The 26748-nt window shown below is 40.0% G+C and overlaps 1 protein-coding gene across 1 annotated transcript; it reads right to left on the bottom strand.

Moving 5' to 3' along the window:
- Positions 1 to 1795: 1795 nt before the first annotated feature.
- Positions 1796 to 23733, bottom strand: LIMA1 (LIM domain and actin binding 1; the record flags this gene model as incomplete). The annotated part of the gene is made up of 10 exons (XM_082011769.1): positions 1796 to 2795; positions 3207 to 3340; positions 6320 to 6435; positions 7149 to 7206; positions 9539 to 9646; positions 12021 to 12181; positions 13599 to 13707; positions 18433 to 18891; positions 20921 to 20966; positions 23615 to 23733. 10 exons carry the CDS (start codon positions 23731 to 23733, stop codon positions 1796 to 1798), a joined length of 2310 nt encoding a protein of 769 aa, XP_081867895.1.
- Positions 23734 to 26748: the final 3015 nt, after the last annotated feature.

Below are 26748 nucleotides of genomic sequence, written 5' to 3' on the forward strand. Positions count from 1 at the left end.
TACAACTCATGATGTGCAACTGCTAGTACCTTACAGCTAGATAGCAGGCTTCTTTTCCCTTGTCTCTCCCTCCTTCTCCTATATACATCATACACACATGCATCTTAGGCTGCTGCAGGACACTTACCGCATTTCTTCTAGGTCTTAGCTCCTGTCTGTCCCAACGAAACTCACCTCAGGCTTAAGTGAAGATAATTGCAATATACAAAGAATCTTACAGGAAGCGGGGGGAAAAATCCTCAGCTGTCCTCAGCTACCATGCCTGAGAACCACCTGAAGCCAGAAATGGAAGTGTAAAATACCTGCATGTCCCTATTTCTTTTGTCCATCCTGTTCTAATCCCTCTTCCACACGCTCTTGAATATGAGTGCACAGTCTGCCCATCCATCAACCAGAAAAAAGTGGACACACAGTGTCACCTAGTGGCACCAGAAAAATCACTGTCTGGTCTACCAGCTTCCAGTAAGCACACCAATATTTTCACCCATCTTTTCCCATGGCCCTTTTAAAATGCCACCTTTTTGTGGAACGAGTATGAATCCAGTCTTCAGACTAAAATTTTAATGTAAATGACCGAACTTTATTGAAGGTTTCGTAGTTAGCAGGACTGTTAAGAAAGCAGAATATTTTACACCTCAGGTATAGTTAAGAGCTAATTCTCATGAGAATACAGTACAAATAAAAGCTAATATAAAAGGGCATCCTCCTTCCACCGTTCAAGATATCGTTATTTGTAAAATAAATGAAGTCAAGTTTAAAAATGTACTAAGCTTCAATGCTAGCAATCAGGAAGTTTCACTGTTCAGGTGGTTTTATTCCAGAGATTTTGCAATGCAGCATAATTTCACAGCTATAATGAAAAGATTTATGGCAGCTTGATACAGGTAGAATTTCAAAGTTGTCAAAAGGCCTTAAAAATACTATCTTCAGTGTTAAATGAATGATCATGAACTCCAAGTAAAAAAAAAAACCCCAAAACAAAACAAAACCCCAACAAACAAACAAAACCCCCACTTCAAACGCATATGAAATGCAAAAGTAATGCCCTGCAGGCTACTGCAGAAGTGTTGACTTGTCCTCAAAGAGATCTGCCAGTCAACACAGCTTCTGGATAAGCACTAAAATACATATGTTCCAGCAATGGGCACACCATTCCAGTTGCACAGAGAAAAATAGAGAGAGTAGTAATTCTTCAGTTGGTCATAAGCAGTTTTGAGAATGAAACATCACATTGCGCTCAGTTTAAGATGCTTTAGTTGTTGGATACTAAGCACAAACATCAATGTTTTCATTATTTAAAAAAATCCCAGTTGTGCCCTTTACATGTATTAAAGTGCATCAAGTTACTATTTTTAAAGCAGGCCAGAAAGTCCCTTTGAAATTGGTCCCTAAGCACTGCAGTAGCATTTGTAGTGGTAAAAGTAGTGTATTACAGAAAGCCTGTTTCACACCACCATTGTGAGTACAGTGAAATTATGTAAATTGTTAGTGAAAATATGTATTGAAGCTCAAAAGGGGTAAGACAGTAGGAGTACGGAACAGCTCTGCTCTCATGCTGTGGACAGAGATTACCTGTTGAAGCTATCCCACAGCCAGATACTTGTTTCCATGCACCTAAATATACTCTTCACAGGCTTCTGGAGTATTTTTCTAGTTGAGATAATTTGTACAATTCCCTTAGTGTCGATGTGCAGTATAGCATCGCTTTCATGGAGGACAGCTGTTTGTTAAAGCTAAAAACACCGATTTAAAAAGGCCCAGCACCTTGCACCAAGTTTTCTAGTAAAAGGCCAATTTATTCTTCATCATCATCTTCGTAGTAACGATTCCTTTTGATCTGTTCTTCCACAGATAGATCTTCCATATCTTCACCCTCCCAGAAACCAACATCTTGGGATTTGCGATTCTGGTTAGGAGATGATTCCTTAGCAGTCATGACATTGGCTAAGCTGGAATGTTTAGGAGAATTTGGTTCAAGGAATTCTTCATTTGGAAGTTCCCGCTCTTCCATAGCATGTTCTTCCTCATCTGTCTCTGCATTCACCTGGCCATTTTCTATAAAGTTATGCTCTACAGTTTTGATACCAGACAATTCCTGTTCTTCTACATTTTTCTCTTCAGCACTCTGGATGTTTCTATTCCCAATCTTCTTTTCCTTTTGCTTTTTGTCTACCACGACCTCTCTCTCCAGTTCCTCACTTCTTTTCAACATGTCTCTCTCTGCCTTAGAGGGAGAAGATGAATTCTCTGTTTTATGGCCTTTAACAGATACTGTTCTAAATGAGGCTGCTACTGTAAAGGGACGACTTCTTTCCTTCAGCGAGGAAGATCTTCTTAACTTTTTGAGATCCAGATCTACATCCTCCAGCACATCTGGCTTGGAAACCTCTTCTTCTGGGGGCCATTTGGGTTTGAATACTTTGATGCCCTCATCTAAGGCACTTCCTTGAATACTTTGGTCAGATGGAGGTGGCCAGGCAATCCTGAGCTTTTTTGTTTCTGCTGGTCTCTCTTCTCTTTCAGGCAAAGCTGAAGCTTTTGCTTCCATACTTGCTGCCAGAACTCCTACCTTTGCAATTGGGGCGTCCTCTACTCCTGGGCTTTGCGGACTTTCTGTTGCATTTACACCATGGACAGTTTTCTCCAGGGATTCTTCACACTCAGTTTTGCCTGCCCACAATTCTTTATGCTGTTTGTGTCCAAAGCCTTCATCATAATTGCCTTTAGATTTGAAGAGCTGATTGAAGTGAGGCTTGCAGTAAATATTCCCACGCAGAGATGCATACGTCCCAAGACTGTTCAGGAAAATATGAAGTCAAATGTTAGCATTCTGTCTCTCATACACCCGTCTCGGTGGCTATGTTACTGAAGAGATTCAATTTCAGTCTTTCAACACATTTAGAATAGACAAACTTACAGCTTTCATGAGTTTGTATGGCCCTCTTTTCACATGACAGGAGTTCTTTACAAAGTTCGACATTTATATTTTTCCGCACATAAAATTACATTAAGAGTTCAAAAATAGACTGCATCAAGTGCAAAAGCCACTGGCAGAGCTACGACTGTATTACCACTCCTACACTCCTCTCCAATTCGCTAGGTTATGGTTGCCTTCAGCTCAGCTAAGCCTGAACAGCATCTTACTCAGCTGCTGAAGAGGAAAGCTACACTTCCTAGACAGTGGCCAAATGGAGCAGTGTGTTTACCTGAGTTTACTGTTGCAATAGGAACAGCGGAAGCAGCTGATGTGAAACACCTGCTGGTTGGCAAAGAGCCTTTCCATCGGGTACACAGTCTTCTGACACCCAACACAGGTTTCCTTCACTGGCAACTGAAATTTCTATGGGAAGCAGAGAAAGCTTGTTAACTGGAAAATGAATCAACTGCTAGGGGACTTGGCTTGGGTTCATGCACGGCTTCCAGAGTTCTCAGAAAAATTGCAGTGATTCACTTTCTGCAAGTCAATGCTAATTATGGTAGAGTGGGTTCTAGGGGGCAATGAGTGAAGAAGAGCCTATGGCAGGCCCACAGGATTGCTGTGGCTTGACAGTGAGCCAAGATTTTGCCGCAGTGAATTCCGCAGCTGAAGCATCACAAATTGAGCAACGGTTGAGAAGGAACAATGAAAATACTAGAACTCAGTTATAACTTTGAGCCAGTTCCCAAAAAGCTGTCTAATCTGTTTCTGCAACCTCAATTTTTCTTGATAGGAAAATGATGAAGAAACATCCAGGTAAATTGCAGTCAGTATGAGACTTACCAACATTAAAAAAATGGTGCAGAAAAAGAGCTGAAACAACCTGAAAATAAAAGACAGAGGGTGGGAGGGAAGAGGAGTAGAACAGGCTGCTCAATAGTTTGAAGTGATCCACTTTTGCTAAATTCTCTCTTAAAGAGGAGGAAATAGTCTCAGCGCAGATGCAGGCAGCAGGAAACAGTTCTGACTTCATTTGTAAGCAATTCCAGTTCTATCACAGAGAAACTATACTCACATTTCAGGACATGCAGCTCTCAAACTTGCTCAAGACCTAAAGTGAGCAGAGCTTTGAGGTCAAACAGCTAAAATTGTTTATGTGCTCAGTAAGAGAATTCCCTGAGAGTTTAGCGCAAGGGTAGACTTAAATTCTAAGGAGTCAAGTGTCACTGCTGCGCTGTATGGGAACTATTTCAGATTTTGTTTTCTGACAGCATCGAGGAAGCAAGCACATTGTCCATGAAAAAAGGTCACTTGATGCCATTCACTTCTTGGAATCCATTAAGGTTGGCCAATAGGGAAAACACTTGAAAGGAAAAATTAAATAACTTGCAGTTGAAAAACTGGCAGTCTCAGGCTGCATGTTGATTATAACTGCTTTAGCAGCAGGGTAAAAGAGTGCCTAGGCTCCGTACCATGGGTTTGCACATTGGTATTGTAGCTTTTCTTTGACAAAGAATTACCTGCTACATACTTACTAAAAAGCTTTAAGGAAAAATATGATGGCTAAAGAAAAAACAGGAAGGTCACAGGAAGACATAATTACAGCAATTTATTTATAACAGACTAGAAACAATGGTTAGGCAATGAAAGTTACAATACGTGAGGGACAGATTGCTGAAGACAGCGCCAGCTGAAGTCAGTTTGTCACAATCAAAGTTTGCTGCCAATTTAATTCCTGTTTAATAGGCATTTCAATTTTTTAAGGCATTGCTTAAAATTATAGTAGATTAAAGTTCTAATTACGATGAAAGCTTGACCAACAAAAATTCAGAGTTCCTTCTGAAAAAAAATTCCACAATTTCTAGGTGCTGCCAAAACTGCATATGAGTTCTGAATTTTGAGTCACTAAATGAAATCTCAAAAAATGATAATTTACCCATGCAAACAAAAATCTAATCATCCATGCTTGCCACAGGGACCAAGGCAGCAACAATTTGTTTGCCCATCAAAAAGTAAATCTCCCTGAAAGCTTAGTTTTGCAAGATGACATTACAGTGCTGGCATGTGCTTCTGCAATGCACATCCCCATCTAAGAAGAGGAACTTACTTGTGTAACAATGAGCCCTATGTCTGATGGAGAGGCGTTTTGGGATGTGAAGAGAAAGAAATTCCTTTCCAGGCATACTACAAATAGGAGCTACAGGAGGAAGGTGAGGCCCAATAAATATAAAAAAACTTGAGAGAAAGCTGAGAGTTGAGCTCACATTAGGAGGGAAGCAGAAGGCAGGAGTAGAGATTAGGAACCAAGAACAGGAAACAGAAGCTGGAAGAGACAAATAGGAACCTTACATGAATAAACAGCATCTGGGTTTCTATCTCAGCAGTGCAGCATCTAAAGCAGTAACAAGGTAGAGGACTAAAATGGTTCTAATAATATAGAGATAGCACAGACGACCAGGACACACAGGTTACGTGTATCTTGTATGCTGTAACAGACTGCGATTACTAAAATGTTATAGGCAGCTCTAATTTTGCATATTGGCATTTATACTCCAGAACTCTAGGAAGCCACATCTCACTGGTCTTCGTGAGGTCAGTGCCGTTCCTCTCAAAGATGGGGAAAACAACAAAAGCACAGTTGTTTCCTCAGGAGTGAGCCAGGAAGTCTGTGGCAGCCCAGGGAATAGGCATCCTAACTCCAGACAGTACATGTGACAAGAAAGTACAGTGTGATCAAAATGTTCAGCACTGCTGTTTGTATGTCTAATAAGATTAGCAAATACATTCCTATCCAAGAAGTTCTCCATCTGCTTTATGCTTTATAGCTCCCGCTAAAGAAAATGTAAAATTAAAGACTTGTTACTCAAGAATGCCAAACTCAGTTTTTGTGCAGCCAGTCACCACAGTGCCCTTACTATAAAGTTATTATCAACTGCAGTTACCTTCGGAACAGCTGGAAGAGGAGGGTGGAAAGCCAAGTCCCAGCCTAGTAAGGGCTCTGAAGATCATTATCACGACCTCAATGCCAGTCTCTAGGAGCACGGACTTTACCAGAGGCATAGACAAGCCCTGATATGATCCCCTGCTCAAACCCCTTTTCCCACACTGAAGCAAAACTGCCTCTGTCACAGGGGCACGTTCCTGTAACAGCAGCGGGGCAACTCCTAGCAAACAACTCAAACTCAGTCTTTGAAGAAAAACTGACAGTTTTGAGATGCTTTTCCATTCTGAATTAAAGTTCCCTCATGAACAGAGTCTGATGAAGACAGATCAGTTACTGATACAGTTACTGCCAGACCCTTTGTGACCACACTGAAAAGCCTTAATGCAGCCAATATTAAATAGAGAACTGCAAGTCAGTTTTAACCATCACCAATGTTTGAGAATAAATAGCTGCTTTACCTTCACTGCTTTCGGCAGAGATGCATCTGTCTGGCCAACTGGTTTAGAACCAAAGTTTTGCTGCTTTGTGCTGACAGGTTTCTGAACTTCTGTCTCAGTCTCCAAGTTTTGTCCAACTAAGGGAGCAGAGGAGGAAGAAAAGGCAATTACAATGACTGTAAAACCACGGAAAGCCGCTACCAGCTACGGGCTGATGCATTTTTTTCTTGAACATCTGCTATTAAACCTTTAGATCTAGATATTTAAACATGATCATTCTACTTTTCTGATCTACCAGGAAAGTTAAGTTGCTATGTAAAGGAGACTGATACACAGGAATCCAACATCTAACTTCCAGGAACTATTCTTCATTTCTGAACGTTCTTCATTCTGTGGGCTTGAATTTAGGTGTAAAGCTAAGGCAACGTGAGAATGTGCTTACGTACTTTACTGAAGAGGAACCTGTCTATCTCTGGACAACACCAAAGACACTGGGTAATTGTCCTGCATTACTAAGTACTGCAGTGATGTAGACTGATGTAGTAGTTGCCAGAGCTGTTAGCTTAAGTCCAAATGGCGAGGAAGCTACACTTAAATGTGTTCAATCAGAGCAAACAAGAGTTACAGATGTCTCAGAATCACAATTGCAAATGAACTTCTAAACCTGAAAATCATTCTTACTAAGTTAAAGTTAGGCACAGGACAGATTTTTAGTACAAGACAGGTTTTTATTGGGTCAAATTCACCATTTGACAGGACTTTCTTAAGCATCCTACACACAACTGGGCAGTTAGTGCTTCTCCTCAGCCATGTGCTTTACTCTTGTTGAGGCAGGAGAATGAGTGCTTACCATTGCCATCCTCTAGAAGGCCAGAGTGGAAAGACAAGCTGTTCTCACCTACAGAAACCTGCAAGAGAATATTAGACAATGAGAACCTTTGACCTTCTGAAGTCTGAATAATCATGGCCCGAGTAACACAACAGGCAGCTGAACACTGTAAGCACTTAAACAGGAAAAGACTGGCCACACTGAGGTGCACACCAAGCTACCTTTCGTTTTGTAAGGCACAAGGCAGAGTCCAGCTGACTGCCAGGAATGTTAGTCCTTGCTACAAGCTAGACATCCTCACAATTTTACAGATCTTGCAATATTCAGATCATCTGCTATAGTGTTCACGCACACAAACATACTTTTGTTTTCCCAAATGCCTGCAGCTTGTACACCTTTATCTATTAGTCTTCAGAAATCCTTGTGGATTTCATTGATATACCTCCCAGGTTTTCTTACTTGGAAATCACTTGGCACCAAGCAGTACACATTTACTGGAAATCTCATTTGACAAATCTATGACATTTAAACATTCAGCAAAGATAGTGCTTTTGGAAAAGAAAAGAAGAAATACAGAACAGCTGAGTTTTTTAAAAAGCTTTTTTAGAAGTAGAAGTCTGCTGTTCCCAGGTTGGGACAAACATGCCTGGACCTATCCTGCTCATCCACCTTCAGAAACAGATTCATATTAAAAAAAAAAAATAAATTAAGAGTTGGCTATAAACCAGTTTCAGATACTAAAAATGTTACAGATAAAGCTCTTGAGGTGCATTTCTGTATTAAACATGGCACTATTGCTATTAAATCCAATAGCTGTAAGTAGCTACACTGAGAAACTAAAGTACGGTAACAAGACTAACTGCAAATCATCACTAATTCACTTTAATGACTGAAAGGTCCATTGCAAGCTACTGAAGTTTGCAAATTAATGAGGTAATGAGGAAGTTACATATATTAACATACTCTACCAAAAAAACCCCCACTATTATAATGGGAAGTGCATCAGCATGTTCTATAGCTGTTACAGAGTTACATGTCTGGCTACTAAATCTTTCACAGATTCAGTGTGAAAAATGGCAGAGAAGGTTAGCAAGTTTCTTTTGTTTCCTTTTTGCCAGAGGATTCCCATTTCTGACATTTACAACTAGTAGTTTTAATTAGGCTTATTTCCAAAGTTCATCATGTCATTTCAAAAGGACAATCCTGGCTCTCAAACAATGTTCTATTCAGGTTCTTTATTGCACCTGGACATCTCAACAAGTAACTTCACAATTACAGCTGAATACAAGAAATTTTATTCAAATCTTCCATTCAACAACAGGGATGTATTCTGATTTAACAGGTATTCTTTTAATTAACTCACCTTTCAGCAAAAAGCAGCCCCAACCAGTTGAACATGAAGCTGCTCAGCTGTCAGCAAGGAACAGCTGAGAGCGACAATTTGGCCCCTTGCCCAAGGAAGGCTGGAAAGCTCTAAAAGCCCTCCTGGCTTTAGGCTGCCACGTGTTCAGAATGGCTGGAATACACAGTACCCCAGTTATTATTCAGCTACTTTTATCCCGTCTGCTGTCCCCAGTTTAGTATACAAATGCTTGAGCGTGCTTTATTATCTCTAATTCACAGAGTAATTTAGTCTCAATTTACAGCTGAAGCTCAAAACCAGGAACAAACCCAAACTGGCATTCTCAGTTACCTTAATCAAAATCTAGCCACTAAATGCAGAAGAAACAGTGACAAACTCCTTTTACTTGCGTCACAAAGCTTCTCATGTTGGTTTTTTTTTTTTCCCCCCCTGGTGTGGTGTCTTTTTTGTTTTCTTAAAAAAACCCCACCAAAAAAACCCACCCAAAAGACAAAACACCAAAACCCACAAACAAAACAAATACCTAGCTGTGAATCACCTTTTTACAGTCAGGGAACATGACACAAAAAAGTTTAGCTGGCTTCATCATAGGCATGAAAAAACAATGGCAGAGTAAAAAACAAAACAAAAAACCCCCAACAAACCAGAACAACCCCCCCCCCCCAAAACCATCACAGGTTTCAGCCCTAGTCAGCTACTGAAGTCATCAAAAAATACCTAAGTATGATACTGAAGGATTCTGCCACACTACAGGCATGTCATTACTGAGAAGACAGAAGAACTCTTCAAGAAAACTTAAAATTTTTCTTTAGATATTCTCTACAACTGCTTAAAAGTCTTTCACAGAGACTTGCTATCTTGTAATTCAGATACAGTCTAAAAAAATAATTAAAAAATAAATCAGGAATTCTGCAGCATGTAAATGATCCGTATCAGCTGCTCACATTCAATTTCTAGATGGCACGTGGAACAAGTGTATCAGCTGTGCTTCTACAACTAGTTCCATTTGAAGTGGAGTCCTTGATCTTCACCAGCATGAGCATCTTACCTTCTCCCCATCCTGATAGAAAATGGAGTCCTCAAGACTTGGTGGCATATTCTCCTTCTGCTCAGATTTGTAATTCTTGAGTTCACTTTCACTGGCTTGAATCTCATTCTATAGAATAAAGCACTTGAAAGTTGACAGGTTCTTTTCCCCAGGGAAAGCAGTTGCTTTCTATTTTTCTTAATACCTTTTTTAAACTGTTTTCCTAGTGTATATACAGTGATAATTAAAGGAAGAGGCATAAAAATCTATACAAACTTGGTAAGTGATACATTCTAATGAAGAAAAAAGATGGGGCTGTAGAATTTTACTATCCTCTACGGAGGTAATACCAGCATGTTTCTAAACCACCCCTTTTCTCTACTTCCAGATTCCCATTTAAGAATCAGCTCTCATTTCCCCCGCTCAATCCACATCTTCCTTTTCCAGAAATGTTGACTTTTCATTTGAAATTACAAGTATTTCAAGACAAGCACTATCTAAAGCACTGTATAATTGAAAAATACAATTTGACATAAAAGCAAACCCTACCCTTGCTTCAATACTAGTCAAAAACTTAATTCTGTTATTTACCAAAATTTTTGTTCTTGACAAGCTGACTTGTTTAAGATTTTCACAAAAGAATCTTTCAGACAAAAAAAAAATTCAGTGAAACCTCGTGTTTCTTTCATTGCCACAGGATACAAGATAATTGGAGAAAGACTCGTGCCTTTCACAAGGCATCTTCTCTGTCACGTGAAAGCAAAACAGCCAAATGCCAGCACTAGCATTTTACTGGATTTTGTAAACAAGTCTGCACAAAACCAACCACGTCTAACAGGTATGTAATTGAATGTTAGAATTTTAATGTATAGATCCCCAAACATGCTGTCCATCATCTCTCCCTCCTTTTCCTGTATCACTTGGCATGTATAGCAATGATTGCTTCTTACCCTTACTCTAACCAACTGTAAAAGTGTCCATCAGTTTTAATCCAGGCTTAATTACACCACAATGCTCTCAAAATAGTTGTTTTCAAGAGAGATTATGGCTTTCCTTTGTAGCACACATGTGACACATTTTAAGAGAAGGGAAGTAGAAATACCACACTACCATATCAAAAGAGCCCTAGTTGCTTTGTCAGCAGGAAGGAGAATACCCAAGAGTTATGGCTGCTGCTGGAACACAAAAGTTCTGCGAACATCGGCCTCAGAAACCGTTGTTTTCTCCATCTTATGTGCTGCCCTTGTTGGTGTGCCAGGCCAAAATCGAAAGAGATTCTGCCAAATGGGACATCCTAAGAGTATCAGGCTGGACTGACACTCAAACTGATAGCGTTGGGGATTTGCAAACAAGAGTCTCAAGAGACATCTATGGTAAACCTCTTGCCATTAGGACATAGCTGAGTGGATCTGCTACCACTCTGAGCGACAAACTGGAAAAGGCAATCTAGCAAACTGAATCCAAGCAAGAAACAGGATGCAGAAATCAGCAATTAGCAGTTAATCTGATTTGTTGCACTGTCTGCAATTACTTTCCATTCATGCAGTGCAGTTTACTCGACTTCCCTCCCAAGGGCTGGAGAATGAGACCCACACTGCATATGAAACTCAGAAATCATTTCAGCTGTGTAGAGACTTTTGCCTCTCTACAAAGATACCCAGGAAGCATGCACTCTTCCAAAGCTTAGACCCATCATTTTTGGCTTTTATTTCCAGTGCAAATTTCCTAACTTAAAAAGGCCTATCCTCTTAACATTTATTACTCTGGTTAATAAAAGTCATACTTAAGCAATAAAAGTTCTCATCATTAAGCAAAAGTATCAGACAGTTCCAGCAAATGTACTAAGCACTTTTTAACAAAAGCTTAGATTCTTGCAATCCCTTCAACTGCAATACTTCACCATGATTCATTAATGGCTCATTTCCTGATCAAATATCTGCAAAATTGGCACAGGTTCATTCACTGCAAGAGTCTAACTGGATTCACATAATGAGTGAGAAGCCTTGAAGGGAGGAAAGCTGACTGGAGATCCCCAAGCTGCAGGCCAAGAAATCCAAGTTCTATGCACTGTTATGACATTGAAAGTCGCTCCACCTTACTGTGCCTCAGTTTCCCCTAGCTTATAGCTCATGTACAATACAGAATTGAGTTTGGGGTGTTTTTTTAAACAAACACACACACACAAAACCCAACAACAACAAACATGCCGAGCGCTACAGACACGTAGAAAGAAAAAGAATGCTATGTTTCAGAAAGACCTCAGTCAGGGTGCCAGCAATTAATTCCTTGGAAAACTTTCAAGATTAATCCAGGAAGATGCAAATACCTATTTCTTCCTACAGTATCTAGAGGCAACTCTTCATTAGAAATGACTCCTATGGGCACAAAGTTATTTTTCAAAAGATGGCATTATCTTCAAAAAGCCTGGTTTCCATAAGATCTTCTTTCCAGTCTCAGGTTGGGACAAAATTTCACTTCTACACAAGCCAAAGAACAGACTTACCATGGTAATGAGGCCTGTGGAACTGCCCTGCTTGGACACAGCTGCCTGATACTTCGCCAGCCTATCCTTTATTGAAGTTTCTGTGAAGCGAGGCATCTCCAGGCTTTTCTTGGTCTCTGCCTTATCTGGGCTGAGTGCTGGACTAGTATCTACAAGATGCCCTGGAAAAAGAACTACATGAATAAAGGGTAACTTTCAGGAACACCAGTAGACCTGTCTACAGAAAGATTTACAAATCCCATCCCTTCACCACTCCCAAGACCACAGAAATTCCAGATCTGAAGGACACAGAAATGCTTCAGTCAAAGGTTTATACTCCAAGTCTCCTAATTAACCCAGCTAGTTTCAGAAGTAGCATATTCACCAGATGCAGTGTCCAAACAGTGGTCTCAGAAGTAATGAGAGCAAACAGTTTTAACACTGAAGATTGTTTTGCTGTTATTGTCAAATGAAAGCAGCTGCTACAGTGGCTAAATGGAAATATACATCATTCCTGTAGTGGAACGGTTGTCAAAGTCTTTTGGGGGAAACATGGGAAGCGAGGAAGAAGTCTCACCTGCCACTTCCACCTTCTCCATGAAAATAATTTATTGCATAACATGTTACAGATGAGGATCTCAAGAACAAACATGTTATAAAATAATTCAGTTTAGTCTCGTAGGATCATTTGAGGCATCTGTTTTTATCTCAAGAGAATAGAAGTATTTGGGAGCTTAAGTCTTTGCATAGGTCCAGATCTCCTGACTCTCGGAACTATACCCCATTACTTGCCATCCGTCTTTCATTTTTGCTGTCAGATGTTAGCCAAGTAGGTTTAAAAAGCCAGCTCCTGTGACTGCTCTGCTATCTAACTTCCTTGAGTAATGGTCACGTCTTCAGCAATAGCTTAATTGTTCAATAAAGAATGATAAAAAAAATTACCTTTCACTAGCTAGTGGCCTTCAATCACTAAAAAAATTGTATGAATCATTAAGGTCCTCTTGGGGACAATAAAAAAATGTAAGTAGTTCTTGCCATTCTCTCCAGTATTGCTCAAATAAGGACACAATGTGCATCACTAAGTAGTGAGATACAATATTAGCCATATGCTGAAAACACAAAAGATTGTAAATGCTTTGTTAGAGAAGAGTCTCCAAACATATGAAAAACATGTAATTTTGCTCAAGTCGTAAGACTAGCTGTAGTTACCCATGTTGGGGCAAGGTAGGAGGGATGAGAATTAAAACAAGAAGGAAGAAGGCATATTGCCTTGTCTGTCTGTTCACTACTTTCTAAATTAGTTTGACTATTAAAAGTAATTCTAGGATTGTCCTAGGATTAAGGCACAGGGCAAAAATGGGCTCCATTCCTTAACTTGCTGGTTATCTCCTGTGCCTTGGTTTCCCATGCTTAAGAGTGTATCGGTTTAAAATTCACAGCAAGACTTAATTCATTAAATGTGATGCTCATGTGGACTTTACAGATAGAAGATATCTGTACTTCCTTCCATTTCTGAAAGGCAGTTTTATTTTACAAACTAAAAAAAAGAAATCCCCAAACAAAAAGCAAACCAAAACACAAACCACGAGGTTTACTGACCTGATGTACTATGGCTCTTCTCTCCTTGGCCAACATCAAAGTCCTCTGAAGAGAGGCTGTTTTCAGAAATCCTCCTACCGACTGCGGTCTTCCTCTGGTCTCTTGAGACCTGTTAGAGACAAGACCCACCTATCAGCTGCCTGGACAAACAAAGATTATTGCGTATAATCCCTTAAGATGCACAGGTGTCACTAGCAAATCTGCTTTACTGGAATAAACAAGTCTGGCAGGTGACATCTTATTTAACCAATATAAAGTTTGATCACAGACTACCTGACCCTCTGTCACCTGGAAAACACTTTCTTGAAGAGGTCAGTAGATGCCCTTTGACTATCTTTGTTAACAAGTCAAAGAACAACAGAGATCAGATTTTTAGGCATTTACCACTGCAAATACAAAACTTCAGTCTAGTTTCTGCATTTCATACAATTTCTTTTGAAGCTAATGTTCAAGGTCATTTTATGAAGATTTAAAAATCAGAAAAAGGATGAAAGGAGCAAGGTATCAAAAATCGGCATTGATTTTCAGCAACAGAAAGAAGAATAAATATTAATATAATAAAAGTTATCTGAAGTTATTTGTTTTGATTTGGATAGTTCATGCATTTGGTACCAAATAATTCTCTAATTAGGCCTGATAAGGCTGAAGCTTAAGCAGGAAAGTGCTAGAGAGAGATATTCTCAGATATCCAGTATAATCACTATCTGCAAGGCTGCAGTGCTGGGCAGGATGTTTTGTAGCACTACCACACACAGATGCTCTACATGACTCAATCAGATTTGATACTCATTTGTTGAGACCAACTCCCCAAAATCTAATGCTCAATAAAAGAAATTGTGAAAAGAAATTTCAGCAGCTTTGATAAATACTCATGAAGTGCCGAGTTTAATTTGACTTCATCAAGATAGGATGTTTTCACAGCTGAAAGTCAACCTATAAAATGCTAAAAGGTGATAGATCTTTGTTCCCTCTCTAGGAAGAGTTAAATCACAGAGCCCATTGGAAATGAAGATTGAGGCTAATGTAGGGTAAAAGGCAGGTTTGGCAAGATGCTCCAACCACACATTCCACCCATCTTCCAACAAGTTTCTCATTTGCTGGTCACCAAACTGAAGGAAATTCCAAAGTTTTATTTTAACAGAACTGCACTGTAAGATAATCACTGTGGAAAATCAGGCTGCTTTGGCATACAAAACAGCAACTTTACCAGGAAAGGAAAATGCAGCTGGAAAACCTCTTTTTCCATTAGAATGGGAAATATTTTCTATTTCTGTGGTTTAAAACTTTGGTAACTTTTCTTACTGGAAAAGAGCTTAGCTATGACAAGTCTTTTCCTTCCAGTGAGTGTGTTGATAGGTTCAGCTTGGGAGTGTCTACACACTTGTAAGGACTTGCAGGTTCCTCATTCTGTGCAAATTATCCTTAGATGATTCTTAGTCGGTCATCTTCTTTAATGTCACCTTGCGCCCCCAAGTCTGAAGTTCTTACAACTCAGAAATTCGTCATTCAAAGGGTCTAGCTTTTGACTAGTATACAAAGAAGATCATTATAGGCAGAATACAACTTGAAGACAACATCCTTTGAGGACACAGAAGAGGAAACATGTTTATTAGCCCAGTTGAAGCTCCTGACTATTTTATCACTGCCCTGGGTTTGTTTTTTTTAAATAACGTGGCACACATACATTTTCTTGCACACAGCAGGAGTAATAAAGCTACAAATGAAAAAACAAGTTTGCAATATAGACACATGGGAAGTTTAACTAGCAGCAGAGCGCATAACGAAGTTTTCACCACTAGGGAACAAAGGTCTTGATTCAGGTAATTTAGATCCAGCTTCTGGGATTCCAGCCTCACTGAAAGAAACCATCAGTACTTTTCAGGAGAAAAAGACAGTTAGAAATCAAGCTTGGAAACTTGTTTGGGTTCCTCTTCTCATTCTGCTTTGTTTCAGAATCTCATTTCCATTTATTTTCACTGTAGTCCTTCTCCAGTAACATCATGCTGAACCGCACTCACATGGAGAAGACAAAGAATTCTCAATTATCGCTGAAATTAATTATTAAACAAATCAAACCTCTAAATAAGAGTTGGCAAAGGGCTGGTGTGTTGTCAAACAATTATGACAAGTGTTCAGTTAGTGCCCACTAACAGGAATTCTGGATCAGGCTCCAACACCTCATCTAGATGCATGCACAAAGTTAAAGTTTTCTTTCAAGCAACCAAAAACCTCCATATTTTTATCAACAGCAAAGGATTCAATATTCAGCAGAAACGGATTCTTCTGCTTGACTCTGTAGGACCTTCATGAAGAAATCTCTGTCTCCCAACGTTATGCATATGCCATTCAGTTCCCTTTACTGTCCTGGCTGGGCCACGATTCCCATGCCACAGCTTCTGCTACTTGCAAGATGAGATAAAATATTCCTCACATCTGGAAAGCCCCAAGGTTCTAAGACAAAAGAGGCGAGTGCAGAGGTACCACAAAGAGAGTTAACAGCATTTTGCCTGGGGCACAGAGAGTTGTTGGGCAAAAGACCAAATAAAAGTTAAACCTATTTCATTATATACTAACTGTGTCAAATGTGACCCATGCACATGAGGCTACCTACACAAGACAGTAAGCTTTTGCCTTAAAGGAAAAACACAGATCATCTTGGAGACAGCTTTTTAAGAAGTACTGCAGATCTGCTAGCTGTTTCTTTTCTTCTGATCTTCCTTGTGTATGCTTTCGCTATCGCTTACAGGAAGAATTCTTTGAAATAGATAGAAGACCTCATGTTCAGTCTTTGCTTAGTGCTGAACCAATCTACAACAACATGCCTGCCTCTTACGTGGTTAAAGCGTTTTTTTTTCACGAAGATGCAAGAAAGAAGATCTGCCATGTATCTAAGTTGCAGAAGACAGAGCAAGATCTGAATGAATAAATTAATAAACTGCTTATAGCCCTGAAAATAAGAATAGGTTTGTTCAGAGTGGGTGATGGAGTCAGGAAATCCAGGCTTTAATCTGGATTCTTGCCACAGCCTTGCCCAGCAACCAGGCAAGTCGTTTTAACTTTACTGCCATGAAGCTACAGCCATGTTTCTACTTAGCTTATACAGATGTTTTGTCAGCAAAGCTCTGACAGTGCTTATACCTTAAGATTGAAGTAAATACCCAGGAAAATTGCCACCTCTCAGCTGAAGCCTTGCTTGCACTTAAATCAGGGGGTTATCAATGGACTGACTTCAGGAAAAGCATAAATGGAAGTGTTGCTGTATCCTACCTTAGTGAAAAAGATCGTGTCTCCACAGGGCCTAACTATCTTCATTGTATGTGACTGCATGACATCATCCTCCAGTCCTCAGATAAATTCCCAGAACCAGAAATCTTACAATAGTGCTTTCTAATTACAAAGACACCCCCCCTAAACTTGAACTTTAGAGCACTTCTTGCCTTTTCCCTTCTGAAATTAAAAAGTAACCAGATTAACTTGGAATAGTAATATAACTTGAACTTAACCTGAAGAGTTTCATACCTACTGTATGGTGTTTACTGTGTTCAATTGGTTTTCGACAATACTTGAATTTACTTGACAGAAATAGCAGTTCCAGATTCAGTCGGCTCCGAAACAATTTATTCCCCAGGCTAAGATAAAGTTACTTGAAGCCCATCTGCAAAACGGTACTTTCCTGTGGAATCCTGACTGATTAATCCTACAGCAAGAGTTCAGAGAAGTGCTATCGGGAGATCGCCCTCCACAGCCCGCCCTTTCAATGGACGTGATGCTATGGGCAGCTCTTACATAATGACAAAGACTACAAAAATCGAAGTTGTGAAATTACGAAAAAATTCGCTTTAACACAGAGATGCTCCTCTAAAGCCCTTAACTGTTACATATTTAAACAACTTTTGTACAAAATGTGTTTGTTTTACTCAATACTGCAAGAAAACCACCCGCAGTAAAACAAAGCCAGAAGTATAGGAAACTATGAGAAAACTGGAAAATCCACCGGCATTAAGGCCTCGGGACTATGTTGCAAGTCACTAGCATATGCAACTCATTTTCTAGTTAAGCAATTCTCCCCGAGGACACAGAGTCTGCAGTCCACATGCAGGATCAGATTTCATGAGCAGTTTGTAGGAAAATGCAAGCCCTGTGCATTTGCAAGTCAAAACTAGTGAAGGCAGGAGCTTGTCTGGCTATCTCTGCTTATTTTTCCCCGTGAGGATTTTTTTGGGTTAGGTTCCCCCCCCGCCAATAAGAAACATTTGTTAAGATACAAAGATGAGAGAACAGTAAGGAAAAGATGAGAGTATTTCACAGGACTTACATATATCTCTATATGTGCATATGTGTGACTCACATACTGATATGTATATAAAAAAAAACTCTTAACTCTGGCAGTGCTTCCATCTCAATTGCAACCGCTTGAGATTGTTGAGCTCACTTCAGTTACTTTTTCCTTTATATATAAACATATGCATATATATTTTTACAGAATTCATGTTTACATAACTCATCTTAATCTTCAGACAAGTTATAAATAATCCCAACTTGCTTTAAAAAAAAAAATCTTAATAAATTCCATACTTATTTTCCTCTCTTAAACTGTACCCCTTTCACATCCACAATAAGCAATCACAAATAGCCCCAAATCCAAGCACTCTGCACATATTTGTATAGCTCAAATAAGTTATTAACACAGCTACATTATGTTTCAACTAAAACAATGAATACAATTATTTGCAGAGTCAATAGTTTGGAGCCACTCCCTCCAGGGACTTTTCCTGATGCCCAAGGGGCAGCAGAATTTTAGTTTCTCCCAAGATTTGAAGGGACAGATCTTTACCTTGGTCTGAGTCGCTTCACCCTTTTCAAACATCATCTTGAGTTTGTTCAGCGGAACGCTGTATTTCTCGATCTTCCCCGACGAGTCCGTGTTTTCGCTGGCTTCAGGCTTTTCCACTTCTCTGGACTCTCTCAGACAGTTTTCCATTTTACCACTCTCCGGTGAGTGGGCTTGAAACTTTCTGCTGTCACCACCAGGACACTGCAGCTGGCCAGGGGTGCTGGAAGAGGCCTGGGCGTCAGATGGAGCACCAGCCGCCGGGCTTTGCTCCGCGCCGGGGGAAGAAGCAGGACTGCTCCCGGCTCCGAGCCCGGGGCTGGCGACCTTGTGCCTAACCTCAGCACAGCTGCTTCGTAGCGTTTCCTTCCGAGACTCCGTTCCCAGCACGGGATTCTCCCACTTCTTCTTCAGTACACTCAGATTCCCCCTTTTAAAATGAGGGGGAAGACTTTCTGTGTTCTACAAAGCACAAGAAGTTAATTCCAGTTATATGCCTGATGAAGCATTAAAGCGCTTCCTTTCTATGCGAAAGGAAGTTAAAGGCTCAGTACTGATCTCAGCTCTCTGCTTTTTCAGACAGCTGTGAATAGTTACAACTGTGCCACATGGAGAAAGCATCCAGGATAGGAAAGGAAGGAGGGGGGAGAAGAGAAAAGTCAGGAGCTAAAGCAGGAAGTGAGCAAACAGGATGGCCTTATAAGGAAAAAGGGAGTCAAGCTCCAATGAGTTAAATGACACACAAAAGGCTTAAATCCACACATGAAGGAAGGGGGACCAAAATCCACACAACAAGGGTCTCTAGTCCTAGAACAAGCAAACAATAGCAAAAGCAGCCATATGAGAGATGGGTGCTGTGCCAAATGTTGCAATGTCTTCCAGCTGGTTCAGAAGACAACAATTTGTAGGCCTTCCGAAATGCTACAGATTAGCTTTAAGAAACCACTCATTTTTTGGAGTTACGTATTTGTACTATCAGCTAACAGTAGCGGTTCAGTTACAAGACGTCTGTCTTCAGTATTTTATACCACGCAGTGTAAGGTTCATGCTAAGCACTGACAACAAATGTCTTTTTACTCCCATTTATAAATACCAAATCATCTGCTGGAATTTTTCTTCTATTTCACTCAACCCATTGAAAGCTCTCGGCAGGAAACACGCACACAAGTCACAAGCACTGTCTTACCACTGCAAGTTAGATGGTAATACATGGAGCAGTAGTACTCCTCATATTCAACTGCTTTTCAGACTAGTTTTGCTTAGAAGTAGTTACCTCTCCCCAGAGAAACAGACCAGCCCGTGTTTGATTCATTCAAATCTAATACCCACCACCACTGCATTTTTGCTGTCTCTCCCTTATGCAGACCACTATGTATCAAACTCATTGCAAGTGGAACAGGTCTGCAAGGCTTACAGGAATTAAACAGGATTAGCAGCTATATTAGGATTTAAGTCTCTCACCCTATTACTCTTCTGGTCACATTTTGAACACTGCTTTGCAAATTAACTTGAATTCACCTGCACTTCAAAAAAGATCAGCTTGCTTGCTGATTGTATTTAAAAGAGAGTACTAAAGTTATACGGCAAATGTCGTAACGTAACAGAAGTACTCAAAATTGCGCAGCAGGTTTCCACAGGAACACTTCTAGACATGATGCCTATGGAGTCCCAGATACGTCATAACACAAGTCATTCTTGTTTGGGACTTGCCTGTTCCCTGATCATACAAGCCATGAAGAGAATATAAGACTGGACAGTAATTTTTAGAATGCTTATTTTATCACACCTGTATCCCGAACAGAAAGAGTGACTCCCCAAGCACTAGGGAGATCAAGGCAGCATGGTCTAACAAAGACATACCTATGTATCCTGAAAACATTGCTGGTCTTTTTAAATAAAAATTAAACTGAGGATCTGTTTATACAAAGACTTGCAATCTTAGAGCCTGGTATTTCAGTCAGGGTCCCCTGACACCAGAACAGTAAGTGCAATGTAGCTTACAGGAGGGAATGCAAGGCTGTAATGGGGCATTTTGAACTCTGTAAGCCATTTCAGAGAAGATCCCCCTTAATGGATTCTCCAGCTATCAAAGATACACACATTGGATTTCAGATAGGCTGGCAGCTTCTTTTAAGCAGACTTTTAAATTTAGTTAAGAAAGGAAAAGGTACCACACAACTGCCTACGGCTAAGAACAAAGAGGTGGGTATTCATGTGTTGTGGTTAACTCGTTTTGCCTTTTGCTTAAGAGTGAATTCATGATTCAACATATAGCTTTGGGCAAGACACTTGATTTTCTTTCCTTTCATTCACACTGGGAAAGGGTAGGGGGAGTGAGTCAAAAGCAAACACTGTGTCTAAGCCAGTTTTCTGCAGGACACATGGCAACAACTTTGACATTCCAAAAAATCAGCTGTCACAGAAACATTGCATGTAGGTGATCCGTTCTGATTGCAGGCTGTTGCTTATTGCCTAGGAAACAAATACTTACACTTCTTTTTTTCTCAGCAGTGGCTTCTTCAGCCGCTTTCTGATACCTTTACAAAAGAGGAAAGAGAGAAAAAAACAAACAAATCACAAACAGTTTTTAACCAGAATATTGAATGCTCTTCAAGACAGCTAAGATTTATTTTTTTTCCCCACCAAGGATTCTGTGCGCTTCCCAGACCTATCAAACAAAACCAGAGGCTGGAAAAATAGTAGCAAATAGTACCAGAACAATGCAAAGTGACAGACACATGTTAAGTCATTCAGTTTACAGCAACAGCATACATTAATACTTTTCATTACCAAAGCACTCCGATTCTCAAATATAGACAGTTTACCTTGGAATAGCTGTATTGTTTCCGCCACCCAGCTGTCTGCTGTGCCCCCTTGCAGGAATAACTCAGCTATTTATACAGCAGCTGCTGAACCGTTACAAATTACAGCTTGGCATACGCAGAAAATCTACATAAGTGCCAGTTTATTTTACTATGCTGGGCTGTAAACTGCACCAATTCAGCAGTTGCTTCATGAGCAGCTGAACCATCCCAGCAGTGGAAACAGTAATCACAGCCCTCTGAAGATAAGCCACCCTGGATCATGAATCAAAGTCCTTTAAGAAGCTATAGAAAACTCCCAGCAATCTGCACACCACTCCACTGGGCGTAAGTACATCCTCAGCTAGGAGCACACAGACCGCACTGATTAGTGTACTGCGCAAGGTGATTGCACTTTGCTTTTGAAATGCACAAATGAGTCAGATGTGACAGATTTTGCCATTGTTAGGTAGAGCTCTGCTTTTCAAAGGAAGAAACACCATCAAACCTCTGCTTGGGCAAATGATGTTCCCGTCTTTCTTATCTGTGAAATTCTACTTTTGATACAACTGTGAATATGTTACAGGCAGTAAATGAGACACTAATACTACAAGTCATCAGCTTTAGACTTTAAATAATTGCAGGTATCAAACCAATAAATAATGTGTATTTCCTTAGAAGGAATGGGCTCAGTTCCTTCTAAGAAAAAAATTCTTAAGTGCAGAAACCTGCTCTATTATTCCTTTTTTCTTCATAACAATTGATTTTTTTTTCCTGCTGTGAATAGTGTGCTCCTATTTAGATTTCCCCTTTTGTTACACTAGAGAGTAGACAAATTGCAACGTTACTTATTTCTGTTCCACAAGCTGCATTTATTGTACAGACTGAGAGCTGCTAATGGAGTGTAGCTGGCCCTCTTTAAGTAATGCAAACATATTAACCTATGTCTCTGTACTATAAAGGTTCCAAAATTTGACCAAGACGTCCTGAGAAAGTAAGCTTATGGAGGAAGAAAGATTAATACTGGAAGTAGCAACAACAAGAGACATGGGGATGAAAGTCAAGTATCACACCGGAAAACAAATAAGGATTGAAGAGTCCCAGACCACACTCACTCTGTAAGTTAGCCCACCACAGTGCACTGTTTAAGTCTCTGCTGTTGCAATTTCCATGTCTCTGACCTGACAAAAAGCAATAATCTAAACACTATATGGAATGAAAAAAAGTTTTCACATACAAATATTTAGGTCACAGCAATTTAGAAAAATTATGCTCCTCACTATGAGTGTCTGTGTTGGCGAGGCCAGTAAGTAGGACGCCATTTTTCTGAGGAACTGACATTGCTTATGTAGAGGGACCCTACTTGATTAAGGAGTAGCAGTTTGGATTACTTCCAGTAAGCCCTTTTCAAAGGATTATCAACATTTAGCAAGATGACCAGGTTCTGTAATCAAGTTTCAATGAGTGAATAAATTCCCTTAACAAGAGCAGTCAAAGCAAGCTAGGATAGAGTACTTAAAGTGTAACTTAAAGAGCTATGTTTGTGTGAAGTCCAGATTGCAATTATCCTTTCCCTATAGACTCCATAAAGTTTCTCCCACACTCAAGATTTAAATACTCCAAAACTTTGCTACACTATTAATGTAATAACTTAGGAGACTTGATTAGTCTATATAATTCCTTAAGGAAGTAAAAGCTTTTCCAGAAAACATGTATAGGCTACCACCACTCAGCTTTCTCAGTGTATAAACTATTACTTTATGATTTGATTGTAACCCATCATCCATCCTTCAGAGAAAAGCTAAGGGTAATATTCCTTTTCTACAGAAGTTTTGTGAGACACCTGGAAGGAGACATCTGTGAAGAACATAGCTACTGTGAAATTCTCTAGCGGAACTGTTACTAGGGGGTTACATCTATCACCACCAGTTGACAGCACTACCATTTCTAACTGGTCTCCAATTAACTGATAACACATTACTGCTACTTTTTATAGTACCAGGCAGGAAATGCCATGTTAGCAGAGAAACCTATGTAGTTCATGCTTAAGCAGTTAAAGACTGTTTCCGATGAAGTAAAACCCTAATGGCAATAGCCTCCTACATTCCAATACTCTGCCCTCAAAAGCAAATTGCAATTTGTAGTTTGACAGAAAACATTCTACTTTATTTTCTGACAGCAGAAAAAAGATATTGTAATTCTCCTTGCAGACACAATATAATGTCAGCAACTAGAAAAACTTTTGCCCAGCACATATTAAACCAAAAATTTAAATGCCTACAGATCTGTATCATTTTTAAGAAGCAAAGCAACTGTCAGGGAAACAGTCATTGTTAAAACTACCAGCTGTCAACCTACACTCACAGCAGCCTCACAGCACTTACTTGGAAAACCTTTCCACAAGAGCTGATGACTTATTCTTGTTGACTAGAGAAAGCTCTTTTGCAGTGATTTTCAGAGACTGTGAAGTCCATTGTCTTCTATTAAACGGGGAAGGCTCCATCTTATCACCACAAATACCTGCTCAGGAAGAAAGCACAGTGTCAATCGATATGAATTACGTGAAGCAGAAAAGTAGTTTCACAGCGTGATTTCATACTAAGTCACCACGCAGGTGCTCCCAGCATATTAGTGCCACTAAGTCCTGATTATTCAAGATCGTGTCCACCAAGTGACTTAAAAAAAAAGCACCAGGTTAAAATTATAATTTCCTCTGCAGATGCCATGGAGATGGTGCCCTTGCTAAAAACACTAGCCACAATGAAAGGGATGAGAGATAAGCCATAAGCCAGAACAGGAGTAAGAAGCAAGCTGTGATTGAAGAGGATGCTAATGTGTTCTGTATTCCCCACACACACACAGGCTCCAGGAAGCCCTAATATGCCCTCTCTTGTTCTGGTCTCTAAACCAAATGTGCTGGCATTTATGTAAGAAGGCTTGAGTTATGAAACCTAAGAGGATGTAATTCCTATGCAAACATTTTTCATTCACTCTTGTGGTGTTCATTCTTAATGCAGCAGCCGTTTCCTCTGTGAGCTGAAACAAGCCTTCTGTTCACAGAGGCAGCTGTAAACCCCATGTTGCAACAGCTATCAGTTACCTAAAGGAATAGTTTTAACTACCCCGTCCTGCTGCAAACGGGAAGAGATTTTGTACAGCTTTTCACCACAGAAGCCAACAAGACTGTATCAGGGTTGTGGCTTTTTTTTTACATACTCAGTTTTCTTTTGTGGAGGAGGAAAGGAGGGGAGATTAATTTAAAGAGTTCTCTGATAAGACAAAAATAAAGCTTGTAGGGCAACGCCTTTCCTTTTTTCTCTTTTCTTTCATCCCTGGTCTCACGTCACACAATGCCTGTAGCAAGTGCACTAACTGATCCTGCAATGCTAACATCAGGCAGGCTGAACTCTTTCTCATATTTTCCATCCATTTCTTTAACTGATTTGCACCATTAGTTCACAGAACTCTAGAAGTCTGACTACAGGTCTGCTTGACCCCTAGTCACACTGTAAACGCAAGCACCTTACGGCAACTTGATATAAGCAGGCAATCAAACGTAGGAAAGACCACGTTTCTGAAATCCTTGTAGGCATATAACGCTCACCAATGACAGAGACTTGGGATTCTGTAATGTCTCAGTCCAGAAGAATTCAACCGCAGCAAGTGGAGTCTCAGTGATTTTGGCAGTCTCAGTAATTTCCAATGCTGAAAGCAGAACTGTGGGTCTGTGAAGTGCCCAGTTGGTGCTGGAACCAGAGGAACGTCTCTAGTGCTGCACCCTGCTGCTTCGTAGAGATAAAACAGGCAGCCGATGAACACGTTGCTCTCTTGGTGGATATAGTGAGGAAGAATGGGACTTTCTCTAACATTCCTTAATTCACCTGATGTAATGGAGAGAATGACACACCATGCCAGCACATGTTTTTTCAAGATAGTGATTTAGATGGTGCTTTTAGATGTACAGGTTGAACTATCGTGGCAAACAAGAAAATTTATGCTATTTTTGTTGTGATGTTGAAACACACTGAAACTACTTATCAGTGTTACACTCCCAGTTGCAGCTTACTGCAGCTTCAGACTTGCATCTCCCACTTAAGTCAGTGAAATGCATCCATTGCCCCTTCTAACAAGCAAGAGAATCTCAGACTAAAGAGTTGCTTTCTGAAATTCATGCTTTCTTGAAAACATTCTGCATCACCAAGTTACCCTCTTCTGTTAACCCGCAAACTTCTGTCCAGACTGGACTAAAAGAGGGATGCTCTCCATTTGGCTGGCTTAAAATAGTTACCAGCCTTTGCCAACTGCACAAATAATCAGCCACAAAGAAAAAGGATCTAATTAGAATATAAGAAGAGTGCTCAATTTTCTCTCCTTTTAAAAAGCATATTGCACATGCAAATAAATATGTATTTCCATGGTTACAGGATGTAGTCCTTAGTGTCGATACCCACTAGCAAACTTTTAGCATATAGATTTAATAAAGCCACAGAATACATAGGCAGAGATTATAGATGGAAACTACTCCTGAAAAACAGGAGTCCCTGTTAAAAAAGAATTCCAAATCAGCCATGTAATATGACAGTTTAAACTTTGTTTTATGATTAATCTTGAGCCAAAAGGAGATCACCTGAAGACCCACCTTGCAGTTTAAATTGCCTTTCACAAAACAGTCAATTTTGCCCAGGAAACAGTAACGGGGCATTCATTAGAAGCCTCCCTTGGCAGAGATAACAGGTTGCTCATTGAGACGCACCTTACACGGAAGGACAGTTTCAGTAAAATACTGAGAAAACAAACTCTAGTTTAATTGTTCAGAAAATAAGGCTGGTTTTGATGCCCAAGCGTTCCATTGCAGCTTGCAGCGATCACTGTTTGTGAGTGCATTTCCTCCCCTGTTGTGTTTTTGTTCACTTTCTCTACCATTTTCTCCATTAATGCCACACGTAGATTTAGATAATCAGGCCTGTTTTGGCAAAAATCTCTTTATAAAGGCAGTAGCTACTGCTAGGATCTTCAAAAGGGAAGTTAAGCAGCATATTTGGAATCCCAGTTGCCAGAAAACACGAAAACTCAAAGGTGCCCTGAAACTTATGCTCCCACATTTTTAACGCCATTCCACATTCATAGCACTTTCCCATATGCTTATAGTTTCAGCAAGTTCAAGCATCTCTGTACATTTTTGCTGCTCCTTCTGAATACTTTATTCTAAGTAATTTCAGGAAATAGTCCTTTATTGTATGTATTAAAATTCAGACAAGATCGTGAGCATTCTGCATATTGCAATAGCGGCAGGTTATGCTGAAGACAGGATGGAGTCCAGAGGAGACGGAGGAGGGGACAGGGAATCTAGAGCTGTGCAAGATGCTAAGGAAGGGAAGGAGCGTGATTTAACCACTGTCATGCACCTACTCCACTTCTGATAACTTTAAGAGTTTAACAGTAGACTAAAAATCCATGTATCCGGACAGGTCCTGAAAGAAAAACTTTTCATTATCACTTGCCCCACAGTGGCACTGGT

The sequence above is a fragment of the Phaethon aethereus genome (genome assembly GCF_964289735.1).
Source record: "Phaethon aethereus genome assembly, chromosome: 29".
Classification (NCBI taxonomy): Eukaryota; Metazoa; Chordata; class Aves; order Phaethontiformes; family Phaethontidae; genus Phaethon; species Phaethon aethereus.